Source organism: Adelges cooleyi, unplaced genomic scaffold (genome assembly GCF_023614345.1).
Source record: "Adelges cooleyi isolate 19-005CV unplaced genomic scaffold, UGA_ACOO_1.1 ACOO_flye_CR_arks_rails_tigmint_CR_PRNA_1, whole genome shotgun sequence".
In the NCBI taxonomy this organism is placed as follows: domain Eukaryota; kingdom Metazoa; phylum Arthropoda; class Insecta; order Hemiptera; family Adelgidae; genus Adelges; species Adelges cooleyi.
In genome coordinates, this window is record NW_026095751.1 from 1,394,712 (window position 1) to 1,415,420 (window position 20,709).

At 34.3% G+C, this 20,709-nt stretch overlaps 2 protein-coding genes across 2 annotated transcripts; one reads left to right on the plus strand and one right to left on the minus strand.

Annotated features, from left to right (window-relative positions):
• The first annotated feature begins 2,689 nt into the window (after positions 1-2,689).
• Positions 2,690-11,761, plus strand: LOC126841011 (dentin sialophosphoprotein). Its single transcript, XM_050577229.1, is given in 5 exon segments — positions 2,690-2,980; positions 8,111-8,216; positions 8,291-8,476; positions 10,196-10,758; positions 10,760-11,761. Coding segments are annotated over 4 exon segments (1,554 nt in total). The 5' UTR covers positions 2,690-2,980; positions 8,111-8,143; the 3' UTR covers positions 11,492-11,761.
• LOC126841069 (uncharacterized) lies at positions 11,473-20,065 on the minus strand. Its single transcript, XM_050577360.1, has 4 exons — positions 19,599-20,065; positions 17,024-17,224; positions 13,820-13,912; positions 11,473-12,123 (listed from the first exon to the last, which is right to left on the minus strand). The coding sequence occupies exons 1-4, from the start codon at positions 19,672-19,674 to the stop codon at positions 11,771-11,773; spliced, it is 723 nt and encodes a 240-aa protein (XP_050433317.1). The 5' UTR covers positions 19,675-20,065; the 3' UTR covers positions 11,473-11,770.
• Between the last annotated feature and the right edge of the window lie 644 nt (positions 20,066-20,709).

Here is a 20,709-nt window from a genome sequence, read left to right on the forward strand (position 1 = left end):
ACTGAGAAATTTCGCTTTCTCGAACGGCGGACGCCCGCGCGCGCGCGCCGGTCACTTTCTACACGGGACGCGAGTTTAGTGAACTTTCTCAACGGAACACAACGTTTCAATAGTGGGCGGCAGGGGTCGCGGGGGGACGCAGAAGGGGGGAGGGGAAGGAGCATTTACAAAATCAAAAAAAAAAAAACCGTTAAAAATGTCAAGTCCAGTTTGGCATTTGACAATGTGCTGTGTGTACACGTTTGCAGAGAGACTTTAACGCCAACAAAAAATAATCAAGTATTTATAAAAATACAATTTGTATATATTTAGCTGTCAAATAGCTCAATATTATCCGGAGGGGTAATATTTCAAAAATCGCACTTACCTAATTAATAAAAAAAAAAAGTTTTTAAAAATGTCAAATAAAAAAAACTAAATATTACAAACTTTACATCTAACCTAACCTAACCAAACCTAACCTAACCAAACTTACCAAACCTAACCTAACCTAACCAAACTTAACCTAACCTACCTTACCCGGAGACAAATATAGGTGTATGGCACTATACGAATCACTAATGTTGCAAAAATGGTATTGGAATGTCTTTTTTTTTTTGACCAAATTGAGTTATCACTCCACGTTAAGTACAACATATCCTGTGCAAAAACCAAACTAGTCCTTTGAACCATAATGGAAATATCAGCCGCTCCAGAGTTTAATGCACGAGTCCACTTTCTGCACTAAATTTCACAATCAACGTTAAAGTATATATATATATATATATATATATATATTATCTTATAATATATGAGATCTATGAACTTTATCTTAAAAATACCATGTCAAACGTCTTGTAACCTGCTTTTATTACAATCTCTGTGTTTTTAATGCTGAAACTAAAAATAGCCGAATGCAGAAAGGCCCCATGGCCACCAATTAAAAATATCTGTCGATGGCACGCTCGTTTTAATTTCAAGGGAAACATTAATAGCATTGTACTTCAAGAAGGTGGATAACATAATAAACTGTGGTCGTTCGTTCGTTTTTGTAATTAGCCTCAGACTTGCCCAGATAGTATTTTGCGCCTCCTGTAAAATTTGGTAATAATTGGACAAGATTATTGCTGATAAGTGATTTTAAAATTGATAAAAATCCTATTTATGTTAATACAAGTCGTGGCTTGAGTTTAATAGGATTTGCTTTGCGAACATTGGTGAGAGTGAAATGGAACAAATACAGTGTGTGCTTATTACTTTTACTTTTACTTATGTTTTAGTAAAATTAGATATTCTGCTAAAACTTTTCAGGTCATTTATTAACACGGCGAAAAGAAATCCACGTATGTATATATATATATATATTTGTTTTCAAATCATACAAAGCAGTCGTCTAGAGCCATTGTTGTACATAAACACGTCTCGGGAAGTGCACTTTTCTAAGGAAAATTGAACTGAACCAGACTAGACTTTGGCGTGGGCAATTTTCGATTAAGTTATTAAACTGCGACAAGGTATTAATTGGCGTCTAAATATCAATATAAAATTTGGAATTAGACCTTATAACCACTTTATTCACCGTTTCAAGACGGCTAGTGTGTCACTTAAAGTCACTTTTTATCGGTTTGAAGTCGATTTAAGTAATTTTTTTTTTTAGTTTGAAGTCCATTTTAGTCATTATTTTCGATTTGAAGTAGATTTTAATTACTTTTTTTTGGTTTTGAATTCGATTGTAGTCATTTTTTTTTAGTTTTAAGTAAATTTTTGACACTTTGTTCGGTTTGAAGTCGATTTTTATCACTTTTTTCGGTTTGAAGTCGAAATTTAATCACTTTTTTTTAGTTTGAAGTAGATTTTTGACACTGTTCGGTTTGAAGTCGAATTTTAATCACTATTTTTAGTTTGAAGTAGATTGTTGATACTTTGTTCGGTTTGAAGTCGAATTTTGTCACTTTTTTCCGTTTGAAGTAGATTTTATTCCCTTTTTGTTTTTATATTGTTCACATTCATTTTAGTGACGCCATATTTGTAATGTCATTTATTTAATATTATAATACCTATTAGGTATAATATTAGGGTATATTGTATTTTTGTAGTTTCAATGCAAGGCTGAAAAGGTGTTGTTGTTTTTATATATTTTTTTTTTGTGTCTGTACCCACAATTGTCTCTAAGCCGTTGAACCGATTCGTTCGCGCACAAACTCTGTGGATTAGAATATGTGCTGCACGAAACGCATTTTACTGGGCCAATAATTAAAAAATGTAGAATTTTTTTCTAGCCCCACTCCCCTCCTCTTTTCATTCCCAGACCCGCCCCTCAATACAGTATACCTCACACATCCGGTCTACACACCTTTGTAACATCGAGTCAATATCATGACTAGAGCTGCGCGGTGTTAATGACCATAAGTGTATTGTGAAGTACCTATATGCAATTATATGCATTATATACACGCTTGGACATTTTTTTGTTCCTCCGGACATGTTTTTGATCATCGGAGACGCGAGTACGAGAACGAGGAGGAGGAGGAGGACTTGGACGACCGGCCGGCGAGCGGTCCAAGACGCGGCGGAAAGGAAAATCGTGCCGGAACGAGAGTGGGTTTTTTTAATAACCGTCATCGTTTAATGTGTATATTTTTTTTCTCGTCCATATAGTGGGGAATCTCTTCGAGCGTTGCCGGGCCCGGTCTCACCGCCGCTGACACACATACCTGACCCGGTTTCGTCGGGCCGGAACAAGCACAACGGCGGCGGCCGCGGTAAATCCGCCGCGCTCGCCGCAGTGCAGTTCCTTCCACGAGAGACGAATTCAAGGCGGTTTTTCGACGTTGTCCGACGCGTCCGGCCAGTAGTAGTATACCTAACACGCCTGAAGTAAAACGGAAAAAATATACACATATCATATTTCGTATTTTGTTTACCTCAAGCAGGGTGCGTTTTTCCGAACCCAGGTGACCCATTCCACCTCCCCCCTCTGTGGAATACGGTGGTACCGAAGGTACGTGGATATATTTTACTTTACTTGTTACTTTTGTTCTATATTTTTTTTTTTTTGTCGTGTTCTTCGGGATAGCCCCGATGTACCCCTATATGTAGACGAACATTAGAAAACTATTATCGCAAGCATCCGGTATAAGTCCACCTGCGTTTTGGCGCAAAGTCGGTTTGCCCCAAGTCCCGTGTCCAACGGTGTATTTTTTTTTTAATTTTAAATAATATAAATAGACCCGGTCAGCAAATGGACGTGGCCGGAAAGAAAATCAACCTGTGGAGTATTTTTTTTTTATTAATTATATGTTCCACGAAACGGACCTGGTTTTGTTTGGCGAGGAAAGCATAGTGAATTTTGTAGCCGTTACCAAACGGTTTTGTTCACACCGGCCGCGTCTCCGGTTCAACTGGTTTTTGCACCGAGAATAGGTATGATATTTTTCTTGTTGCTTTTTTCTTATGTAGCTTTCAAAGCAAACGCCGCCATCGAACGGTTCAATAAAATCACTCCGGTCGCTTTTAAGTGCAGACGACTGTCTTGAGTCCAGACAATAGGTTTTGGCCTGTTTTGCTAATTGGCTTTGGATTTTTTTTATTGCCGGTAACATGCTTGGTTAGGTTAGGTTGTGTCGGGTTAGGTTTGCTGAACTTGCAGGATAACCTAAAAAAAAAAAAAAAAAACGTTAACTCTTCCACAATTGCTGCGTGATGGAGAAAATGTCACAAGCAAAGTTGTGGGTCATTCGAATAAAACTTCTATATCTAAATAATCATCTAGATAACAAATTATTCGAGTAAAAGTTATTCGAATCATTTTCAAAAATAATTACTCGAATCATTTTAGAAATAATATTTTATTCCAATGAAAGATTATTCGAATAATTTAAAATTCGATTACTCAAATAAAAAATAATTATTTTTAAAATTATTCGAATAATTTCTTTACCATTTATTCGAATGAAAAGTTGTCTTCCTATATTTACTGGCTTTATATTTTTTATAAATGTAGAATATATTAGATTTATACCAAATTATAGTTTCAAGTATAATTACTTGAAAGAAACACTTACAAACTATTCAAATAATATTTTTAAAAATTATTCGAATCATTTTTTGTTTGAAAAATTAAATTTAAAATTACTCAAATAACTTTTTATTTGAGTAATCGAGTTTTAAATTATTCGAATCAATTTTTTTACAATTTGTTCGATTGAAAAATAATTATTTTTGTAATTATTCGAATAATTTTTCATTCGAATAATTTTCAAAATAATTATTCGACTAAATCAAAAACAATTATTCGAATAATTTTTTTTACAATTTGTTTGATTGAAAAATAATTATTTTTGTAATTATTCGAATAATTTTTCATTCGAATAATTTTCAAAATAATTATTCGACTAAATCAAAAACAATTATTCGAATAATTTTTCATTCGAATAATTTTCAAAATATTTCTTCGAATAAATTAAAAACAATTAATTATTCGAATAATTTTTCATTTGAAAAATTTTCAAAACAGTTATTCGGATAATTTTCAAAATAATTATTCGAATGAATTGAAAACAATTATTCGAAAATGTTTTTATTGAAATAAATTTGTGAAATAATTATTCCATTAACAATTTGCAAAACTCTGGTCGCAAGACGTGTAGTTTATACGTCCGAGCTAACAATACGGATATCATATTTAGGAACGTTTTCGGTGTTAATTTTTTATTATCCGTCGGAAACGTGATGAGAGAATAGTTTGATCACAAACAGTCCATTTCACGCGTTGTTAGCGAATTTCACTAAAACCTCACCACAATCGACAATACAAATTAAAACTTCACAGTGTCTAACATACGGCGGCAACGGCAATGACCGCCAAGTTATTTCCATTGCTAAGGTAGGTCAGATATTACAAACGATTGCTCGATAGTGACATTTTACAGGAGCAGCTAAAATAAAGTTTGTTTTCCGGTACCGCTATTGACTAGGAAGTTACATTTTTGTTTTATATGGGAAATAGAATACTGTATTTATAAATAAACGTTATACACTTGCCAGACTAAATAAATACAATAACAATATAGTCTATGTAATTCCAAAGTGTTGTATCTAGTAAGCCTGTAGGCTACTCGACATGAAATCATTAAACATTTGTCCAACTACTGTAATCCTCAATAGTTGAACCCTATCATAGTTGGGTACACTTAAAAAAAAAACCTTAGACATTTTATTTAAACGGGAAACAGTCAAGTCAGTGTTTGACCACAATCAGAGTTGTGGAAAATGTTATTCTAATAAAAAAGTATTCAAATAAAACGTTATTCGAATAATTATTTTCCAATTCATTTTTTCCCTATGTGTGCTTCAAATGAAACATTCGGGAAGCTCTATGGGTACAATAAGTGATGTTGGTTTTTTTTTTAATTTTAAAACTATTTAAAATAGAACTCATATTCCATTAAAACAGGGTCTTGCAAAAAAAAAGTGATTTCAGATTTGAAATAAGGAGAAAAAAGCTTGTTAAATTGATATGATTTTTTGGTATCTGGCCACACATGCGTTTATCAAATGGCCACCGAGTGGCCGGCATGTGACACATCATTCTGGGTTAGAATTTCATTGTCAATTCAGCGGTGTCCTTGGAATTATTTTATATTCGTATGACCATTTTTAAATAATAATTTTCTGACTTCAAAATTATTCGAATAACTTTCCATTCGAATAATTATGCTTGGAATTATTCGATTAACTTTCCATTAGAATAATTTACTATCCAGATGATTATTTAGATAACCTGGACAATTAACCAGGTTAGGGTTTATACCTTTTGTATTGTACTGCGTATAATATATATATTTAAATAGATATAGGGTAAACCGTAAACCGTTTTAGATACACCAGCACTGAGGGATTGAAACCGAACCAGTCGTAAACGGTGTGTGGGAATTAATTCGGTCCGGGTCCATTTTTATTGTTTTTTTTTTTTTGCAATTTTATCCAAGCAAACGTTGTTAAACATGACTTATCCGAGACCAAATGGCCTCAGAAGTAATCAAAATTAAGTCGGCCATGCGGTTTTATTACGGGTTGCCCAGCTGAATGCGGTTAAATGGCATGCAATACAATATATATATATATATAAAACGTACAATTTGTAGAGTTAAGTAAGAAAACATTAAAAAAAAAACCCACACTAAAACGTTCAAGATCGTGTCTTTGCATATATACCTAAAGGTTATAGATTGAATAAAGAAAAGAAAATTACCACAAAAAATGTAAATAACATTTTTTTTTAGATTTGATAAATATTAAAATGTTATTTAATTTTGATCGCGTTACTTGTTTAGTTTTGGATTTTATAAAGCATCACATATTTTTTAAGCTGTTAGCTAAACCCCTTACAATCTGATCTTACAAAGCACTATAAAATAATATGAACTAGTTATTTTCAAAAGGTCAATGAAACATTAATAATGTTAGGATTGGAAAAAAGAAACATTGTTTAAACGCCATTAAATGATTAAGAAAAATAATTATCTATCAATTCATATCGCATAAGAGTTAATTAAAAAAAATATATACATATGTATTTATAACACAAGTACAGCAATATATTTAAAAAAAAAATAGTTGTTTAAATATTGTAAAGGATAACAATTTAAAAAAATGTTTTAAAACATTAACAAATAATTTTATGAACTTTTTTTTTTTTTAGTCGAAACCATTTTTCAATAATTTCAAACACCAAAAAAATGTGCTAAATTGTTTTCAGAACTAAATTTTGCTTATAAATAAAATTGACATTGTTTTTTTTTTCCAGTGATTTAATATCGGCCAGTGATTTAATATCTCAATAGTATGCCAACACACAGCAATTATGTATTGTAAAAATATTTCATTAACACTATTAATTGTGATTGATATTTTGAGTGGTCTGCATTTTGGCAAGAAATCTAATATCAATAGTTTAAAAGTTTCAACAATCAAATTCCTATTACTAAAAATATCTTCGTATAATACTGGAATTGTACATGAATTGTTTTCAACAAATAGTGTACTTGTAATATCCAACTGCTTGAGACCTATCAGTTGGAGAAATTGATGATTCTGTCAAATTAATAAGACATGAATATAGGTATTTGAGAAATAACATTTTTTTATACTAACGTTAGTGTTTAATGATCAAAAACAACAGCGTTCATTGCTAAAGTGCTTTTTGGAAATATTTCCAAACTTTTTGAACAAAATTTAGTCATTTTTTTTCTTTTCTTAAAGTCATTTAATGCTGTCGATTTTATTCGACACCTATTGTCTTGGGCACAACAACGATTATCCCGGGCTGGTTAGGTTATATTAAAAAAAAGCGTTTTTTTTTTTACACGGTTTAACACAAACAGACCGGAGGGAATTAAACACGTTCTGGGAGACACACGAGGAGAATTTCTCTTTTTAAAAGACAAGGTCAATGTCGACGATATCCTAGGCGTTCGCCTTGTGTTGTACCACCTCGGTAGACCTTTCACCGATTTCGTTATTCGGTCCGTTATTACTGTTATTATCGTTATTCATTATTATTATTATTTATTATTGTGTTCCGTCAAAGAAAGTAGTAGGTATGTTATTTTTTTTTTTACATTTATTCCGAGTCTACTAGAGAGAGAGAGACCGGAATAATTATATATATATTATATTATATTGTACACGCACACCGACAAAAATATGTAATATTATATGTACTTGTAATAAATTAAACTGTGTCAAATTGTTTTTAAATCCACCCGACGCGGTGTTTATTTTTGTAATTTGAAATCTGTTATCTGTTAACGCGAAATTGATAACAGGTCACCTCCGTGTAATTGTTTATTTTCATTGATAACAACATATCGTTATCAGTGTTGCAACCAAAAACGGTTTTTACTAAATATTAACAAAATCCGTTTAATCTAATCACAATCGTTGATCGACGTATTGGACGTTATTGGTTCTCGTTTTTTTTTTTTTTTATTGTAAATCATTGTATTATTTAGATTCGGAAATTAAATTTGTTTATTTTTATCAAGAGCGTGAAAAATATTATGCAAATTCTGTGTACTCATATAATTTGGTGTGGTAAGTAATCGGTTCGGTTTGAATTTGCTTTCAGTTATCCGGCAATTGGCGATAGACGACAAAGAAAATGCGACTTTCGGTCGTATTCGAGCTTTTGCTGATCTTTCTGATCATTGCATTTGCCGCCTACGGTAGAGTCGGTGAGTGTACTATTAGTTTACATTTACAAAAACTTATTTCTTGAACTTGTTAATCCTCTCTTTTGTTCTTTCAGTTCCAGAAAACAAAGACGTGTGGCGGACCAGTTTGAACAGCGTCAAAGAGCATTTAAAACATATGGGCCAAGCCAGGCAAGCGGCATCTGCTCCGGCTCCTCCCAATCGGTACTGCGCTTGTTCCAACCTGATGTGCAACTGTTGCCGGGACTTTTCACTGCCGGTTGTTCCCATCCAAGGGCCAGGTAATCATCTCAGGCTTCAATAATATTATTAACAGAAAAGAAACCATAACGTTACTACACGGGCTCCTGGTGGTCAACATAAAATCATTTCGGACATCTTGAAACTGGACAGTGGTTAAGAGGGCGTCGCGCCGGTGATTTTCAGTGGTAAAAACATGTTTAAGCAGACTGAAACTAACTTGCTTAATTTTGGTTTTAGAGTAAAAGCACCGATTATAAAATTAAAAGAAAACAATATTCCGGAGGGCAAGACGGTGCGTTTTTTTAAACAAATTAATTTTTTTGGAAAGTTACAGTCATTTAAAAATGATAAAATAGTCGTTATTTCTAAACTACGTATTGAGCGTTATACTTAGTATAATAAAAAAAACGCACCGTCTTGCCCTCCGAAATATTGTTCTCTTTTAATTTTATAATGGGCGCTTTTACTTTAAATCCATAATAAAGCGAGTTATTTTCAGTCTGCTTAAACAATTTGAGATGAAAAAACATTTTTAAATCGCTTTCAAGGATGCTATGATAGTCCAAATAATAAATTAACTATCAAAATAGAGTCCTAGTTATTAAACTAATAATTACACATCACGGTTTAACATTTTAGTTAAGATTTTGTAAAAAATTGCCTATACTTTTAAAAATGGGCGGTGCGACGCCCTCATAAACTGTTCAGTGTAGCCACGAATCACGGACAAATTTAAATTAAAAACGGGAAAAATCTGCGTTCTGGCAACACTGCGGCTATTTCTTAACAAGTTATTCGAATGAAAAACTACCTCCCCATATTTACTGGTTTTATATACTTTCTAAATGTAGAATATAATAAATACGATTTATACAAAATAATAATATGTTCAAATATAGTTACTTGAAAAAAAGCACTTACAAACTGTTTAAATAATATTTTTAAAAATTATTCGAATCATTTTTTGTTTGAGTAATTAAATTTAAAATTATTCGAGTAATTACATTTGAAATTATTCGAATAATCTTTCATTGGAATAATTATTTCTAAAATTATTCGAATAACTTTTACTTGAATAATTTGTTATCTAGAATCTAGATGATTATTTAGATAATGTTTCATTCGAATGATGCACAACTCTATTTACATCGACCTAACTTAAGTCCGAAAAACAAAAAAAATATGTCACACATTTTTGGCTGAGAAGGTATTGGTTTATTATGTTGATGATTTAAAAAAAAATATATATTTTTAAGTACTCAAAAATTGAAAAACTAATTCAAAATTTTATGAATTTCATAACCCATTTTTTTACTAACTCAAGGTCAAAATTTCGAAACTTTTTTATTCTGATACATCATACTATACTTGTTTTATCATACTATACATTTTTTTTTTAACAATTTTTTTTTTTTATGTATAGGTTGGGAATTGTTTGGCATTTTATTAAAAAGTGCTACGCTTAAGAGCCTATAACTTTTTATGACACGAATCAAAATTTCTGAAATTTGTACAGCACTTACTTATAATCCATGTTGAACATTTAGTGTTTTGTAATGGAGACTTTTTTTATTACTAGGAGCTGTAATATTTTCACCTGCATTGACAGCTCATTGTAGTATAATGGGGCTATTTAAAAATGATTACCTTACTCACTTTCTCACTTGCGTTTTATTGGACGTCAGTTGCATTAGTCATATAATTATTACAAAAAACGGTATGCGTCATTGGGCTATTATTATTGTTATATGTTACAGGTTGCGCTTCTCTGAAGTATTTGAAAGGCGACCAAATGGCGGTGACGATGAGCTTCGGCGACAAGGTGTTGCGCAACACCACCATATCCGGGAGAAAGCCAAAGCCGGTGTGCATGAATTTGCCGGGCGGCATATCCAAGTTCTGCGGCCGGGTGTACGGGATCTCGCGGGACGGCGACCAGTTCAAAGCGTGCCTGGGCCTGGAGCTCAGGGCGCTGGACGACGTCGAGGCGGCGTTGCGCGTGTCGTGCTTCCGGTTCGGGCCGCAAGGCATGAAGGTCGAGCCCGCGCAGCCGCTGCCGGCCACCGCGTCGTTACAGGGCGAGGACGAGGACGACGAGGACGAGGACGACGACGACGACGACGATGACGACGATTACGGTCTGGGAGACGGCGAGGAAGAGGAAGAGGACGACGACGACGCGGCCGAAGAGGAATCCGAGAACGACGTCGAGTCGTCCGGCAGCGATTACACGGGATTCAGCGCGTTGAGCACCGACTTCTTGGACAGCCTGTTCGGCGGAGGCGGCGCCGCGGCCACCGAGGAAGAAGACGCGGCGGCGCGCGGCGGCCGAGACCGTCAAGCCGTCCACGGCCAAGCCGGCGACGGCGCCGTACAAGACCAAGGCGACCACGCCCAGTCCCACTAGCCAGCTGACGGAGAAGCAGGCGAGCGCCGAGTCCGTCACGTCCACGTCGTACACCGTCAGCGTTGTCCAAGACAACACGGCCGCGTCCGCCGAAGCGTCCACCGTGACGGCGCTCGACGACACCCCGACGGACCGCGTCGAGACCGTGCCCACTCCTTCGCAGTCGGCGGCGTCCACGTCGGCCACCGACACCAAGGACAAGGACTACGACGACGACGACGACGACGACGACGATGACGACAACGACGACGACGAGGACGGCGACATCGTGTCGGACATAATCGAGTCGGCCGCCGACGTGGTGGGCATGTCGGACGCCAAAAAGAACAGCACGGGCACGACCAAGGCGGCGGCCGCGGTTACCGAGGCAGCCACGTCGCCGACGACGTCGGACGCCGCGGTGGCGGCCACCACCAACAACGCGCCGTCGGGCAAAGACACCGAGGACGACGACGACGAATCGGAGGAAGACGACGACGACGACGACGACGAGGACGACAAGTTCAAGAGGAGTTTCGGACAACAACAGCAGCTCATGCCCGTGGCCATCGTGCCCAACGACAGGCGGGGCCGGACGCACAGACGGATGAGGCTGTCCGTGGCGGACGCCGACGAGACGGCCATACATTTCATGAAGAAAGTATGATCCGGGTTGGCTCGCAAAAAACGTTTAGGTTGTACATAGAAAAAAAAAAATTATTTATTTGTTTAATTTATTAATTTATTTTGGAAATAAATAAGACGACTATTTATTCTTACGATATATATCGTGTACCGCGAGTACGCTTTGTATAAAAAAAAAAAAATGTTCACTCCGATTATTTATTTACATTTCCGTTGTAGCTCATATTGATCGCGCCCACTACACACGTGTACATATACATGATAATTATAAATAAATATTTTATGATAAAAATATGTCCCTTTATCGCTTTCGCCATATTTTGGCGATCGTGTCGTTTATTTCCAACACGTTCAGGTCGAAATCGGGCACCGTCGAATCGTACATCACCCGAGTGGAGGGTGAGGTAGAGGTGGAGGTAGAGGCGTTTGACGAGGCGGTCTGATTGAATTTCTGCAGGCCCACTCCGTCCCGGCCGAATTGTACGCAATCGAATTCCAGCACGAGCAGCTCGGCGTGCTCGATGCGCGTGACGAAATTGATACACATGTGCATGTTCAGGCCGGCGGTGTAGACGTCGAACAGTTGGACGCACAGGTCCGTGACGGGTATGTACGGCACGGGCACCTGCAGACAGGCTGGAGGAGGATTTTTCGCTGTGCAAAAAAAAAAAAAGGAACATAATGAACAGCGAGATTTTGTTCGGGGAACGCGCGAAAAAATACTATACAGGGTGATCGCTTTATCGGGATTGACTTTGAAGAGCAGCCAATACTTACTGGTTGGTACTTTGGGTATTATAAATAACATAAAAAGTTGTAAAAATTCATAGGAAAGTAAAAAAAAAAAATGGAAAATTATCTTATTTGTACACATAATTATTTCAACTGTCTTTGTGGGACATCCTGCATATGTATGCACTACTGTGCCCCAACCGACACTTTCACTGTGTTTTACAGTTGACAATAAAACAATTGTGTGTTGAAAATTAACCATTAGAGGCGTTCGTGTATCGAATAGGACAAAACGATTCAGACATTGACAGGCGCTCTGCGTTATTAATCTAATACACATATACTTGTTAAGAATATGGTTTAATGTTTTAGTGATGTCACGTTTGCGTTGACGTTGCCAACCGGTTGGAATTTCATTCGTTCATTCATTTAGTTGTTAATTGATTTTATTATCACTTATGGTTGTGAAAATTCATATAGACAGTGGCTTTTTTTAGTATTATTACTACAAAGTTGTTGCAGAGTTGCGCAAAATCCAATCCAAAAAAGGTTAACAGTATCCACACTTTATGCAGATAGGTACATCAATACCTAGGATATGTCCTGCAATCTAGCATCTCTAATATCTTATCTCTATTAATCCACCTCCATAATCCTGTTATTTATAATCAAACACCAGCACTTCCTTGCTCGCCTAAACTTTTAACGCTAATGACTCGAAAATGATTTATTCAAAACTGGCTATTGATCAGTCATTACTTCATTCTGCTTTTGATAGGCGACTAAAATATCGTGCATATTCCTGTGTAAACTCCCTTTCAAGATTTTACAATTTTTTATCATTGAAAAATTAGGATATAATTAGACATTTTTTTTTAGCTTAAATAAGTATATTTTTATTGAAAAAAATCACTGTTACAACCGATGTAGGCTTAACCGCGAAACGGATTTTGTACAAATGACAAACAGACTTTCTAAGTGCAAAAAAAAAAAAAATAAATAAATAGACAGGTAAAATAAGATTATTTCACTGTCGCTCAAGTGGTGTACTGTTGCAATTTGTCAAATAACATATAGCAGCCTAGTTATTGTGTACAGGATATACCTCGTTTGTATATTTGAACAACATGCGGATTTGTTTGTCGAACAATGACTGGCGGAATGATGATGTGCTGTGTCAATCAATGTCGGACGATCAAAGGCTCGAGATTGAATAAAAAAACTTATCTGGTCTGGCTAACAATGCAGACATAATAGTAATACCGCACACGATAATATTGCGTTTCAAAAAGAACGGTGGGGTTTCAAGCGGCTAGTGGCAGCCATTGGACGTTTGACAACTCCTTCTTTCATTCAAACCCTACCAGAGCAACCCCATCATTCTTTTTGATACACCCTGTGTGTTAAACAAATACAAGATGATCAACTAGACCTAGGACGCTGATTTTCTGGGTTTTTTTCTATTTGGAAACATCCAATGTGTGGGTTCTCCGGTTTTCAAACTGGCTCTCGACCAGACAAGGTAAATATATTTAGTAATTTTATAAAAAATTTGAAGTGTAACATCAAAAGAAAATTGCAATTATTTTCTTTATGGACCTGTATTCCATACACTTACCCGATATCTGATACTCGTACAGAGATTCGTCATCCATGAACATGTTGCCTTTGATGGCGAATTCCATTGGGTCGTACGTGAGGTTGAAGCATCCTGAAACGAGAAATTTATATTTTGTCTCAAGTAGCGTCGGAGAGATTGCACAAGAGGAAAGTACAAGTATAAATTTGCTATAATTTTTTTATACATACAATTATTACCCACACAACATACCGAAACTATAGTTGTTTTACTCATAACGATTGCACCGTAGTAGTGTTTTAATTCGTTTATTATTAAATTGACGGGACAAGCCCAAAGTCGACAATACCCATAGAGTACAGCCATGACAATTGTCATACTATAGTCATAATATGTATGTTATCTCTTATTACTTATCACATCTCTTATCTTTTATCATATTTCTTATCTCTTATCACTTATTACATCTCTTATCCAGCCTGATAACACAATATCTCAGCAGGCGTTTGGAAATGAAACAAATTAGTGACTTTACGTTTTGGCAACATTAATTTTGCGGCCCCTAGTGAGTACATATATATATATATATATATCATAATAAATACTGCTGTGTTCGCCGGGTGTGTTTTATATATTAAACCGGGCCGTGTACCTACACACACACACACACGCCTATACCAGCAAGGTAGGGTAGTGTGCATGTTGTGTCTTAACGAACCCGAGTTGGTAATTCACCAGGGTTTACGATGCTGAGTTAATAAAACCGAGATTACAAAAGGGCGATATTTCTTCATACCTCCTGTCACGTTCAATTAGTATCCTTGTTCGCCCCCCCCCCGACTCCGGTGTGGTAGTTTTGTTGGCCCTTATTTTTATTATTATTATTATATATATTTTTTTGAAACTACAAGCTTTACCACGGTGGCTGCCATAATTCACCACACCACCACCCTCCCTTCACCCCACAACCCCAAATCGCTCTCATTAACCGGACCGGATTATTCATAATAAACCCAACCGAGACGCGTTGATGTTTGATTAAGTTTTTACACCGGGTTTGTGTTTTTAAAACAATAGAATAATATTATAATTAAGTCCTGAACACAACGCCAGCATTATCTTCTAGTCCGTGCCTTTAAGTTCCAAGAAATCAAGTAGTATTTACCCAGCACTGGTAAATATAATGCATAGGTTAATATAATATGTTGCTTGTTTAGCTATGTCATTTATTTCAGAGAAAAAACTACTGTAACACAAAGTAAGAATAACCTAGGTCAATGATCAGTTGCCCAAACATTTTTGACATGGACATGTCTTATAGTGGATTAGAGATACTAGATTGCAGGACATGTATTTGTGTAGAAAGTGCATCAAGTGTGGATACTCTTGACTTTTATATTCTTCAACCACACTGTATAACAGAAGGAATTTATTTTTTGGTCACACTGATCTGAGATAATAATTAAAGTCTGCTTACATTTTTAAAATTTTTTTCAGAGTGGTTTTATACTATCTGGTTTTTTCCAATATGTGGTCAAACCTTTTAACGAAATAAAAATCAAAGGCTAACTAACATACTAAAAATCCCACCTCCCCACCTATGCTAATGTTTTGAGAGTGGCCTAAAATTCTTGAAAAATATCATACTTACAAGTGCAAAGATGGACTATTTTCGGAAGTTTAATAACATTTTGCACTGTTGTTTACATTCTAGTGGCGGAAACATACATATACACTCTATTTAATGAATTGTTGTATATGTATTATGTTTAAGAGTTTTAGTATGTTATATAATTAGGGAACTCACTTTAATGACACAAACGTGCTTAAAAAATGGCTGTGGTCAAAGTGTAGTTTTTCTTTTATTTCGTTTTTTTTTTTTTACTAAAAGTTTGACTACAGGTTTTTGAGAAAATTGTACATGTTATAGCCCCATTTTTCTCCACACAAGTAAAAACTTTGTTTCCCTTCTTTTGGGAGTAATGACTTGTTTAAGATTTGGATGTGTTTTTTTAAAAGTTATATTATTTTTATTATTATCAGCCATAATAATTCCTAATAAGAACTGTGACCGCTTTGACCCAACTATGTTCCGTCTTTACTGTGTTTGGTATATATTTTTTTTAAATTAAAACTTTTCCAATAAGACAGAAAGGTAGTTGGCATTGGCTTAAGCCGAAATATTGTCTACGTTTCAAACGTTTCATTTGAAAGTTGTATTAAAGAAACAAGTAAAACAACAGTTTTAACTTCAAAGGTCATTGTACTGCTTAAGGAATTGTACTACAAGCGAATAATTCATTTAATATAAATGTTTTGAATATTAGGAAAACAAATAAGTTTTCCAAAAAACCGAACCTCAATATTATTTCATTTCGTATTCAATTTTTGCAAGTATTCAGATCTGTCTCATTACTATTGCGGTCTTCGAGTCCCTTGTTAATACTTTTATTCCCAAAATTTGCACATTTAGTACTCGTGTTTCGATAATTAAATTTTATTACAAACACAACTCGGGGTTCAACTGCATTTTTAGACCAACCGAGAAAGTCTTACATGTCTTTTCTACACTCATTCAACTATTCAAAGATTACACGTTTACAATTAGATGAAGTCAATTAATTGGAGTTCACTTGGAGACGTTAGAATATGAGTTGTAGGCAGAGATGGGCAGAATCGAAAATTGTTAACTTAACGAAAATATATCCTTTTATATCCTTATATACCCTTTTATATCCTTCTATATCCTTTTATATCCTTATACATCCTTATATATCCTTCTATATTCTTCTATATATATATCACACATGAAAATGTCTCTCTTTAAATCAAGATTGACCAGGCAAGTGGAAGACAAGAAAATCTAACACTTAGAGTTTACATCTTGGTTTTAAATTAATCAAAAATACCTCCCAGCTACGCGTCGAAGTAATACAAATTATTTGAATACATTTTTTATTATTAAAATATTATTAATATTCATTATTTTATTATTTAACTATTAAATAACCAATCCGGTAATTTATAATGTTGTAATCCAACAGTTACTGGAATAAATAAAATGTTTGTATTAATCTCGGTTTATGTGTAATCCCTTTGTAACCGAATACCTGCGGATTGTAACCCATTTTCATCATTTCTGGTTGTAGATACTGGTATTATTGTTTTTTTTTTTAATTTTGTACAAACCATATGTTGTCGTGTCTTATGTTATCGTGTGAAAAAATTACATGTCCGACAAACCTTTTCTGTTGAAGTTAAACCACCGGACGTTAAACCATGCACAACAGCCACACATTGAGCCCTCACACGAACAGGGTATACGACCGTACCTGGAAGTGTTTGGTTCTTCTTGTTGGTCGCCCAAACGTTGAACGATCGGTATTTTTTTCCTGGTTATCACATCATAGTAGATGTCTCGCGACTTATGTTCTAGCCCAGCAACTGCGGAAACATTATTAAAAAATATTATAATACACTAATGGTGGGGACGGAACAGTGATAAGAGTTTGATAAGGTAAAATTAATAATCTCTTAAGATGATAAAATAATGCATAGGACATGCTACATACTGGCCTACTGTAAGAGGTCATAGTATTTTTTTGGGAAAAGAAAAAGATATATAAATTATATATCGATCAGAGAGAGATAGACACACATGATAAGAGATCTTTATTAAAGGTATCTTTACAAAAATTATTATATTATTACCCAATATTTATGAGACATTGTAATTTTCAAGCAAAACTCAACAGCTTTTATAAATTAGAAAAAACATAAACTTTTTAGCGCTCAAAGCAAAATCTATTTTATATGACAAATATTTAATTTATTTAGTAACTTGTCTTTAGAGGACTATGAACAAAATACACTCAATAATTTCCGGCCTCCTGTTATCACTTATCACTCCTCCTCTTATCAGTGATAACCGGGCCTCTCTTATCATAGGAGGTCTTACTGCCAAAATGTACTACTCTTATACATTTTTAACATGAATAAAAGCCGAAAACAAGTATAATTATTATCTCGCAATCAATTTTATACTCAAATTGCCATTTATGTTTTTATATCAGACACTGTTTTAAAACTCTATAATTAATACAATGATACATACGGTTTTATTTAAACTTAATTATAATATAACTATATTTGTTAACTTTTCAATGGTTTTTTTTTATTAAACTATTACTATTTAATAAAATGTATATTTTATTTTAATTTAAAAATTAAAATTAATTATTACTTTTAATGTTTGACCAATCCCGTAATATGGTAAACAAGCCTAATAATAAAACAACGACCCCTTAAATAACAAAAGCCGTCAATCTTCTTTAAGTTTCATTTATTAATAATATTTTTTTTTTCATTTAAACGTAGCGCGAGGTAAAGCCATAAATAATGAAATTGTTTTTCCTCGAGAATTATCCGGTTCTCGTTCAGATTCTATTTATTTTTGTGTAGGCGGTAAACAATTACCGTTAACTGTTATCACGGTAATAATTATAATTACAAAATACAACACGGGTCGTTATTTATTTTCCCACATAAATTACAGCCATTCATCCGGCGTTAATCACATTTATAAATTATGTTCATGGAAAAAGTACAGGTAGGTTTAATTAAAGTTGAAAAAAAAACTTTAACGTCAATTATTAGAGTAATAATATTCCATGCTTTTTCGAGGAGGTAAAATGTATAGTTTTCATAGAAATTATCAAATTGTGCCGATAAAAACACTCATCATAAAAATACTAATTATTATTGTGTTGACGGTTTCTTTTCAGGTGTACATGGAAACAACAAAGACTCGAAAAATAATGATTTTGAGCTCCAAAACAAAAATTATAAATCATAGGATTTACCTATGATACCTATGGTGATACCTGTATTATGACAAAAATACTCCAACACATTGTTGTACGATAATTATGATAATTATATTCAAAAGAATTGTGTCAAACGATTTTGCAAGTTAGTGCATTACTCACATAGTAGTCATCGTCGGAGAAAGTGAAATGAAATAATAATTATTATTGAAAGTTGTTAGCTGATGTTTCAGAGTGAGCTTACACGTGTAGTGTACACAAATTGCTAAATGCCTATTAACACCGTGTCCAATGTGTATTGTGAAAATTATCAGTGCTATATTGTTATAGAACAAAAATAAAAAATATATATATAATTTAAGTGAGTTATTTTTTTTAATTCCTTTATAGTATACATTTTGTATTCGCGTAGGACGTACAAGAGAAAGTCAACACTACCAGTGTAAATTTGACCTTTTCTTTTTAAGAAAGACTTTTTCTTAAAAAAATGTATTTATGAGAATAAGAGACGAAAAGCGTGCCATAATAATATGACATTTCGACTTACAACAGACGGTTAAATAGTAAATTAAATAACTGATACAAAATTGGAGTGATGGATTATTTTAGCATTTGAAAACTCACTCACATTACCACCAGCATATTATATTATAATTTAATCAGCCGGTTTCACCAACTATTAATAAATACACTCTTAACATAATGTTAGTTAACAATTCATTTAAATTTAACAACTGGTTAAATTTGGTAAGTTTCACCATAACGTTATTATTATTATTATTATTGAATTCTATTTGTTATGTTAACGAAATGTTACCTGGGTTACTAAAGCGGTTACCTCGATTCCAACGAAATGTGATAACTGATACTTATCTGATACCTGATAATATTATAACTAGATCTATGGCATTTTAACATATTAATTAATTTTTTGACAAGCTGACGTCGGCTGATTAACTTAACAATAGTTTTAACAAATGTTCAATACTCACTTGTCGAACAGCTGGAACCGACGAAAACGCAAGACAGTAAGGTAAGGAAAACTACCGAATTGCATAAAACGCCCATTTTTTTTTGCTTTGCTTTGTGTTGAGCTGCTGCACTCGACGGATTTGCACCCTATGAATAATAATGATAAAAAATACAAGAAAAAAATTACAATGCCACTGATCCACCGACGACACTCCAGTGAGACAATGCAGTGAAAAATTACCATGTAAATTTATATTATAATATTACCTCTGTTTGCCGGAAGACCACTTGTGTGACCCGTTTGTGGGGTTTTATCGCTTAATTTACATTTTATGTCCTCAAAAACGTAATATACATTAAACGCCCATTGATTTGTAGGTGCGTGTCGTGCATATTCCTTGGTTTAATTTTCATTTGTTTGCTTTCCGTTTATTTAGTTTTAATTTTTTCACCGTTCAGTAGCTGTTAGAAAACGCACAAGCAAATATAAACCCATTTCTATCATTTATGCAGTGTTCGGTGTGTGTGTGTCTGGTTGTGTACTCTTATAACCGATTAACTAACATAGGTAGGAGGTAAAATAATATGCTATATTAGTGTCTAATAATACCTAGTAATAATTGCTCGTTGTTCCATAATGGCGGCTATCTTAAACAAATATCGATATTGACGAAAAACCGTTACACAGTCAATTAGTTCAAAGTGTTTAATTTAAGCGAAAAAATATGTGCTTTAGTTTACTACACCTACTTTCTTTAATCTTAAGCGATTCAAACGTTCTTAATAAAAGTGCGTGGAAAAAGCTACTGTTTAAAAGGTATTTAGAAAATTACCCAAAATGGAAGGGTCGGGTTAGTGATAAGGAAAACCCGGTATTACCCGGTAATACCTGATAAGATATTGTTGATCATTCAATCATTGATTAATGAATGATAAGAAAATCAGCAGATAAGGGATAATTATTGATAAGAGATAAAATCCTTCAAGTGAACAAATGAGTTATTTCTTATTGAATATTATATCTATGTTCTTTGTATGTATGTGTATGTTATGTATTTGTTAATTTAACAGACCAAGTCTGGAAAAATTGCTCAACGCCCAAACATGGATTTGTCTTTGTTAATTTTTAAC

What these genes read in the sequence shown, in the direction of transcription:
- LOC126841069 (XM_050577360.1), bottom strand. Translation starts at nt 19,674, where the DNA reads ATGGGCGTTTTATGCAATTCGGTAGTTTTCCTTACCTTACTGTCTTGC. An exon ending in GTTTAACTTCAACAGAAAAG is followed by an intron (nt 13,913 to 17,023) that starts GTTTGTCGGACA and finishes TTCTCGTTTCAG; the next exon opens with GATGCTTCAACCTCACGTAC. An exon ending in GTACGAGTATCAGATATCGG is followed by an intron (nt 12,124 to 13,819) that starts GTAAGTGTATGG and finishes TTTTTTGCACAG; the next exon opens with CGAAAAATCCTCCTCCAGCC.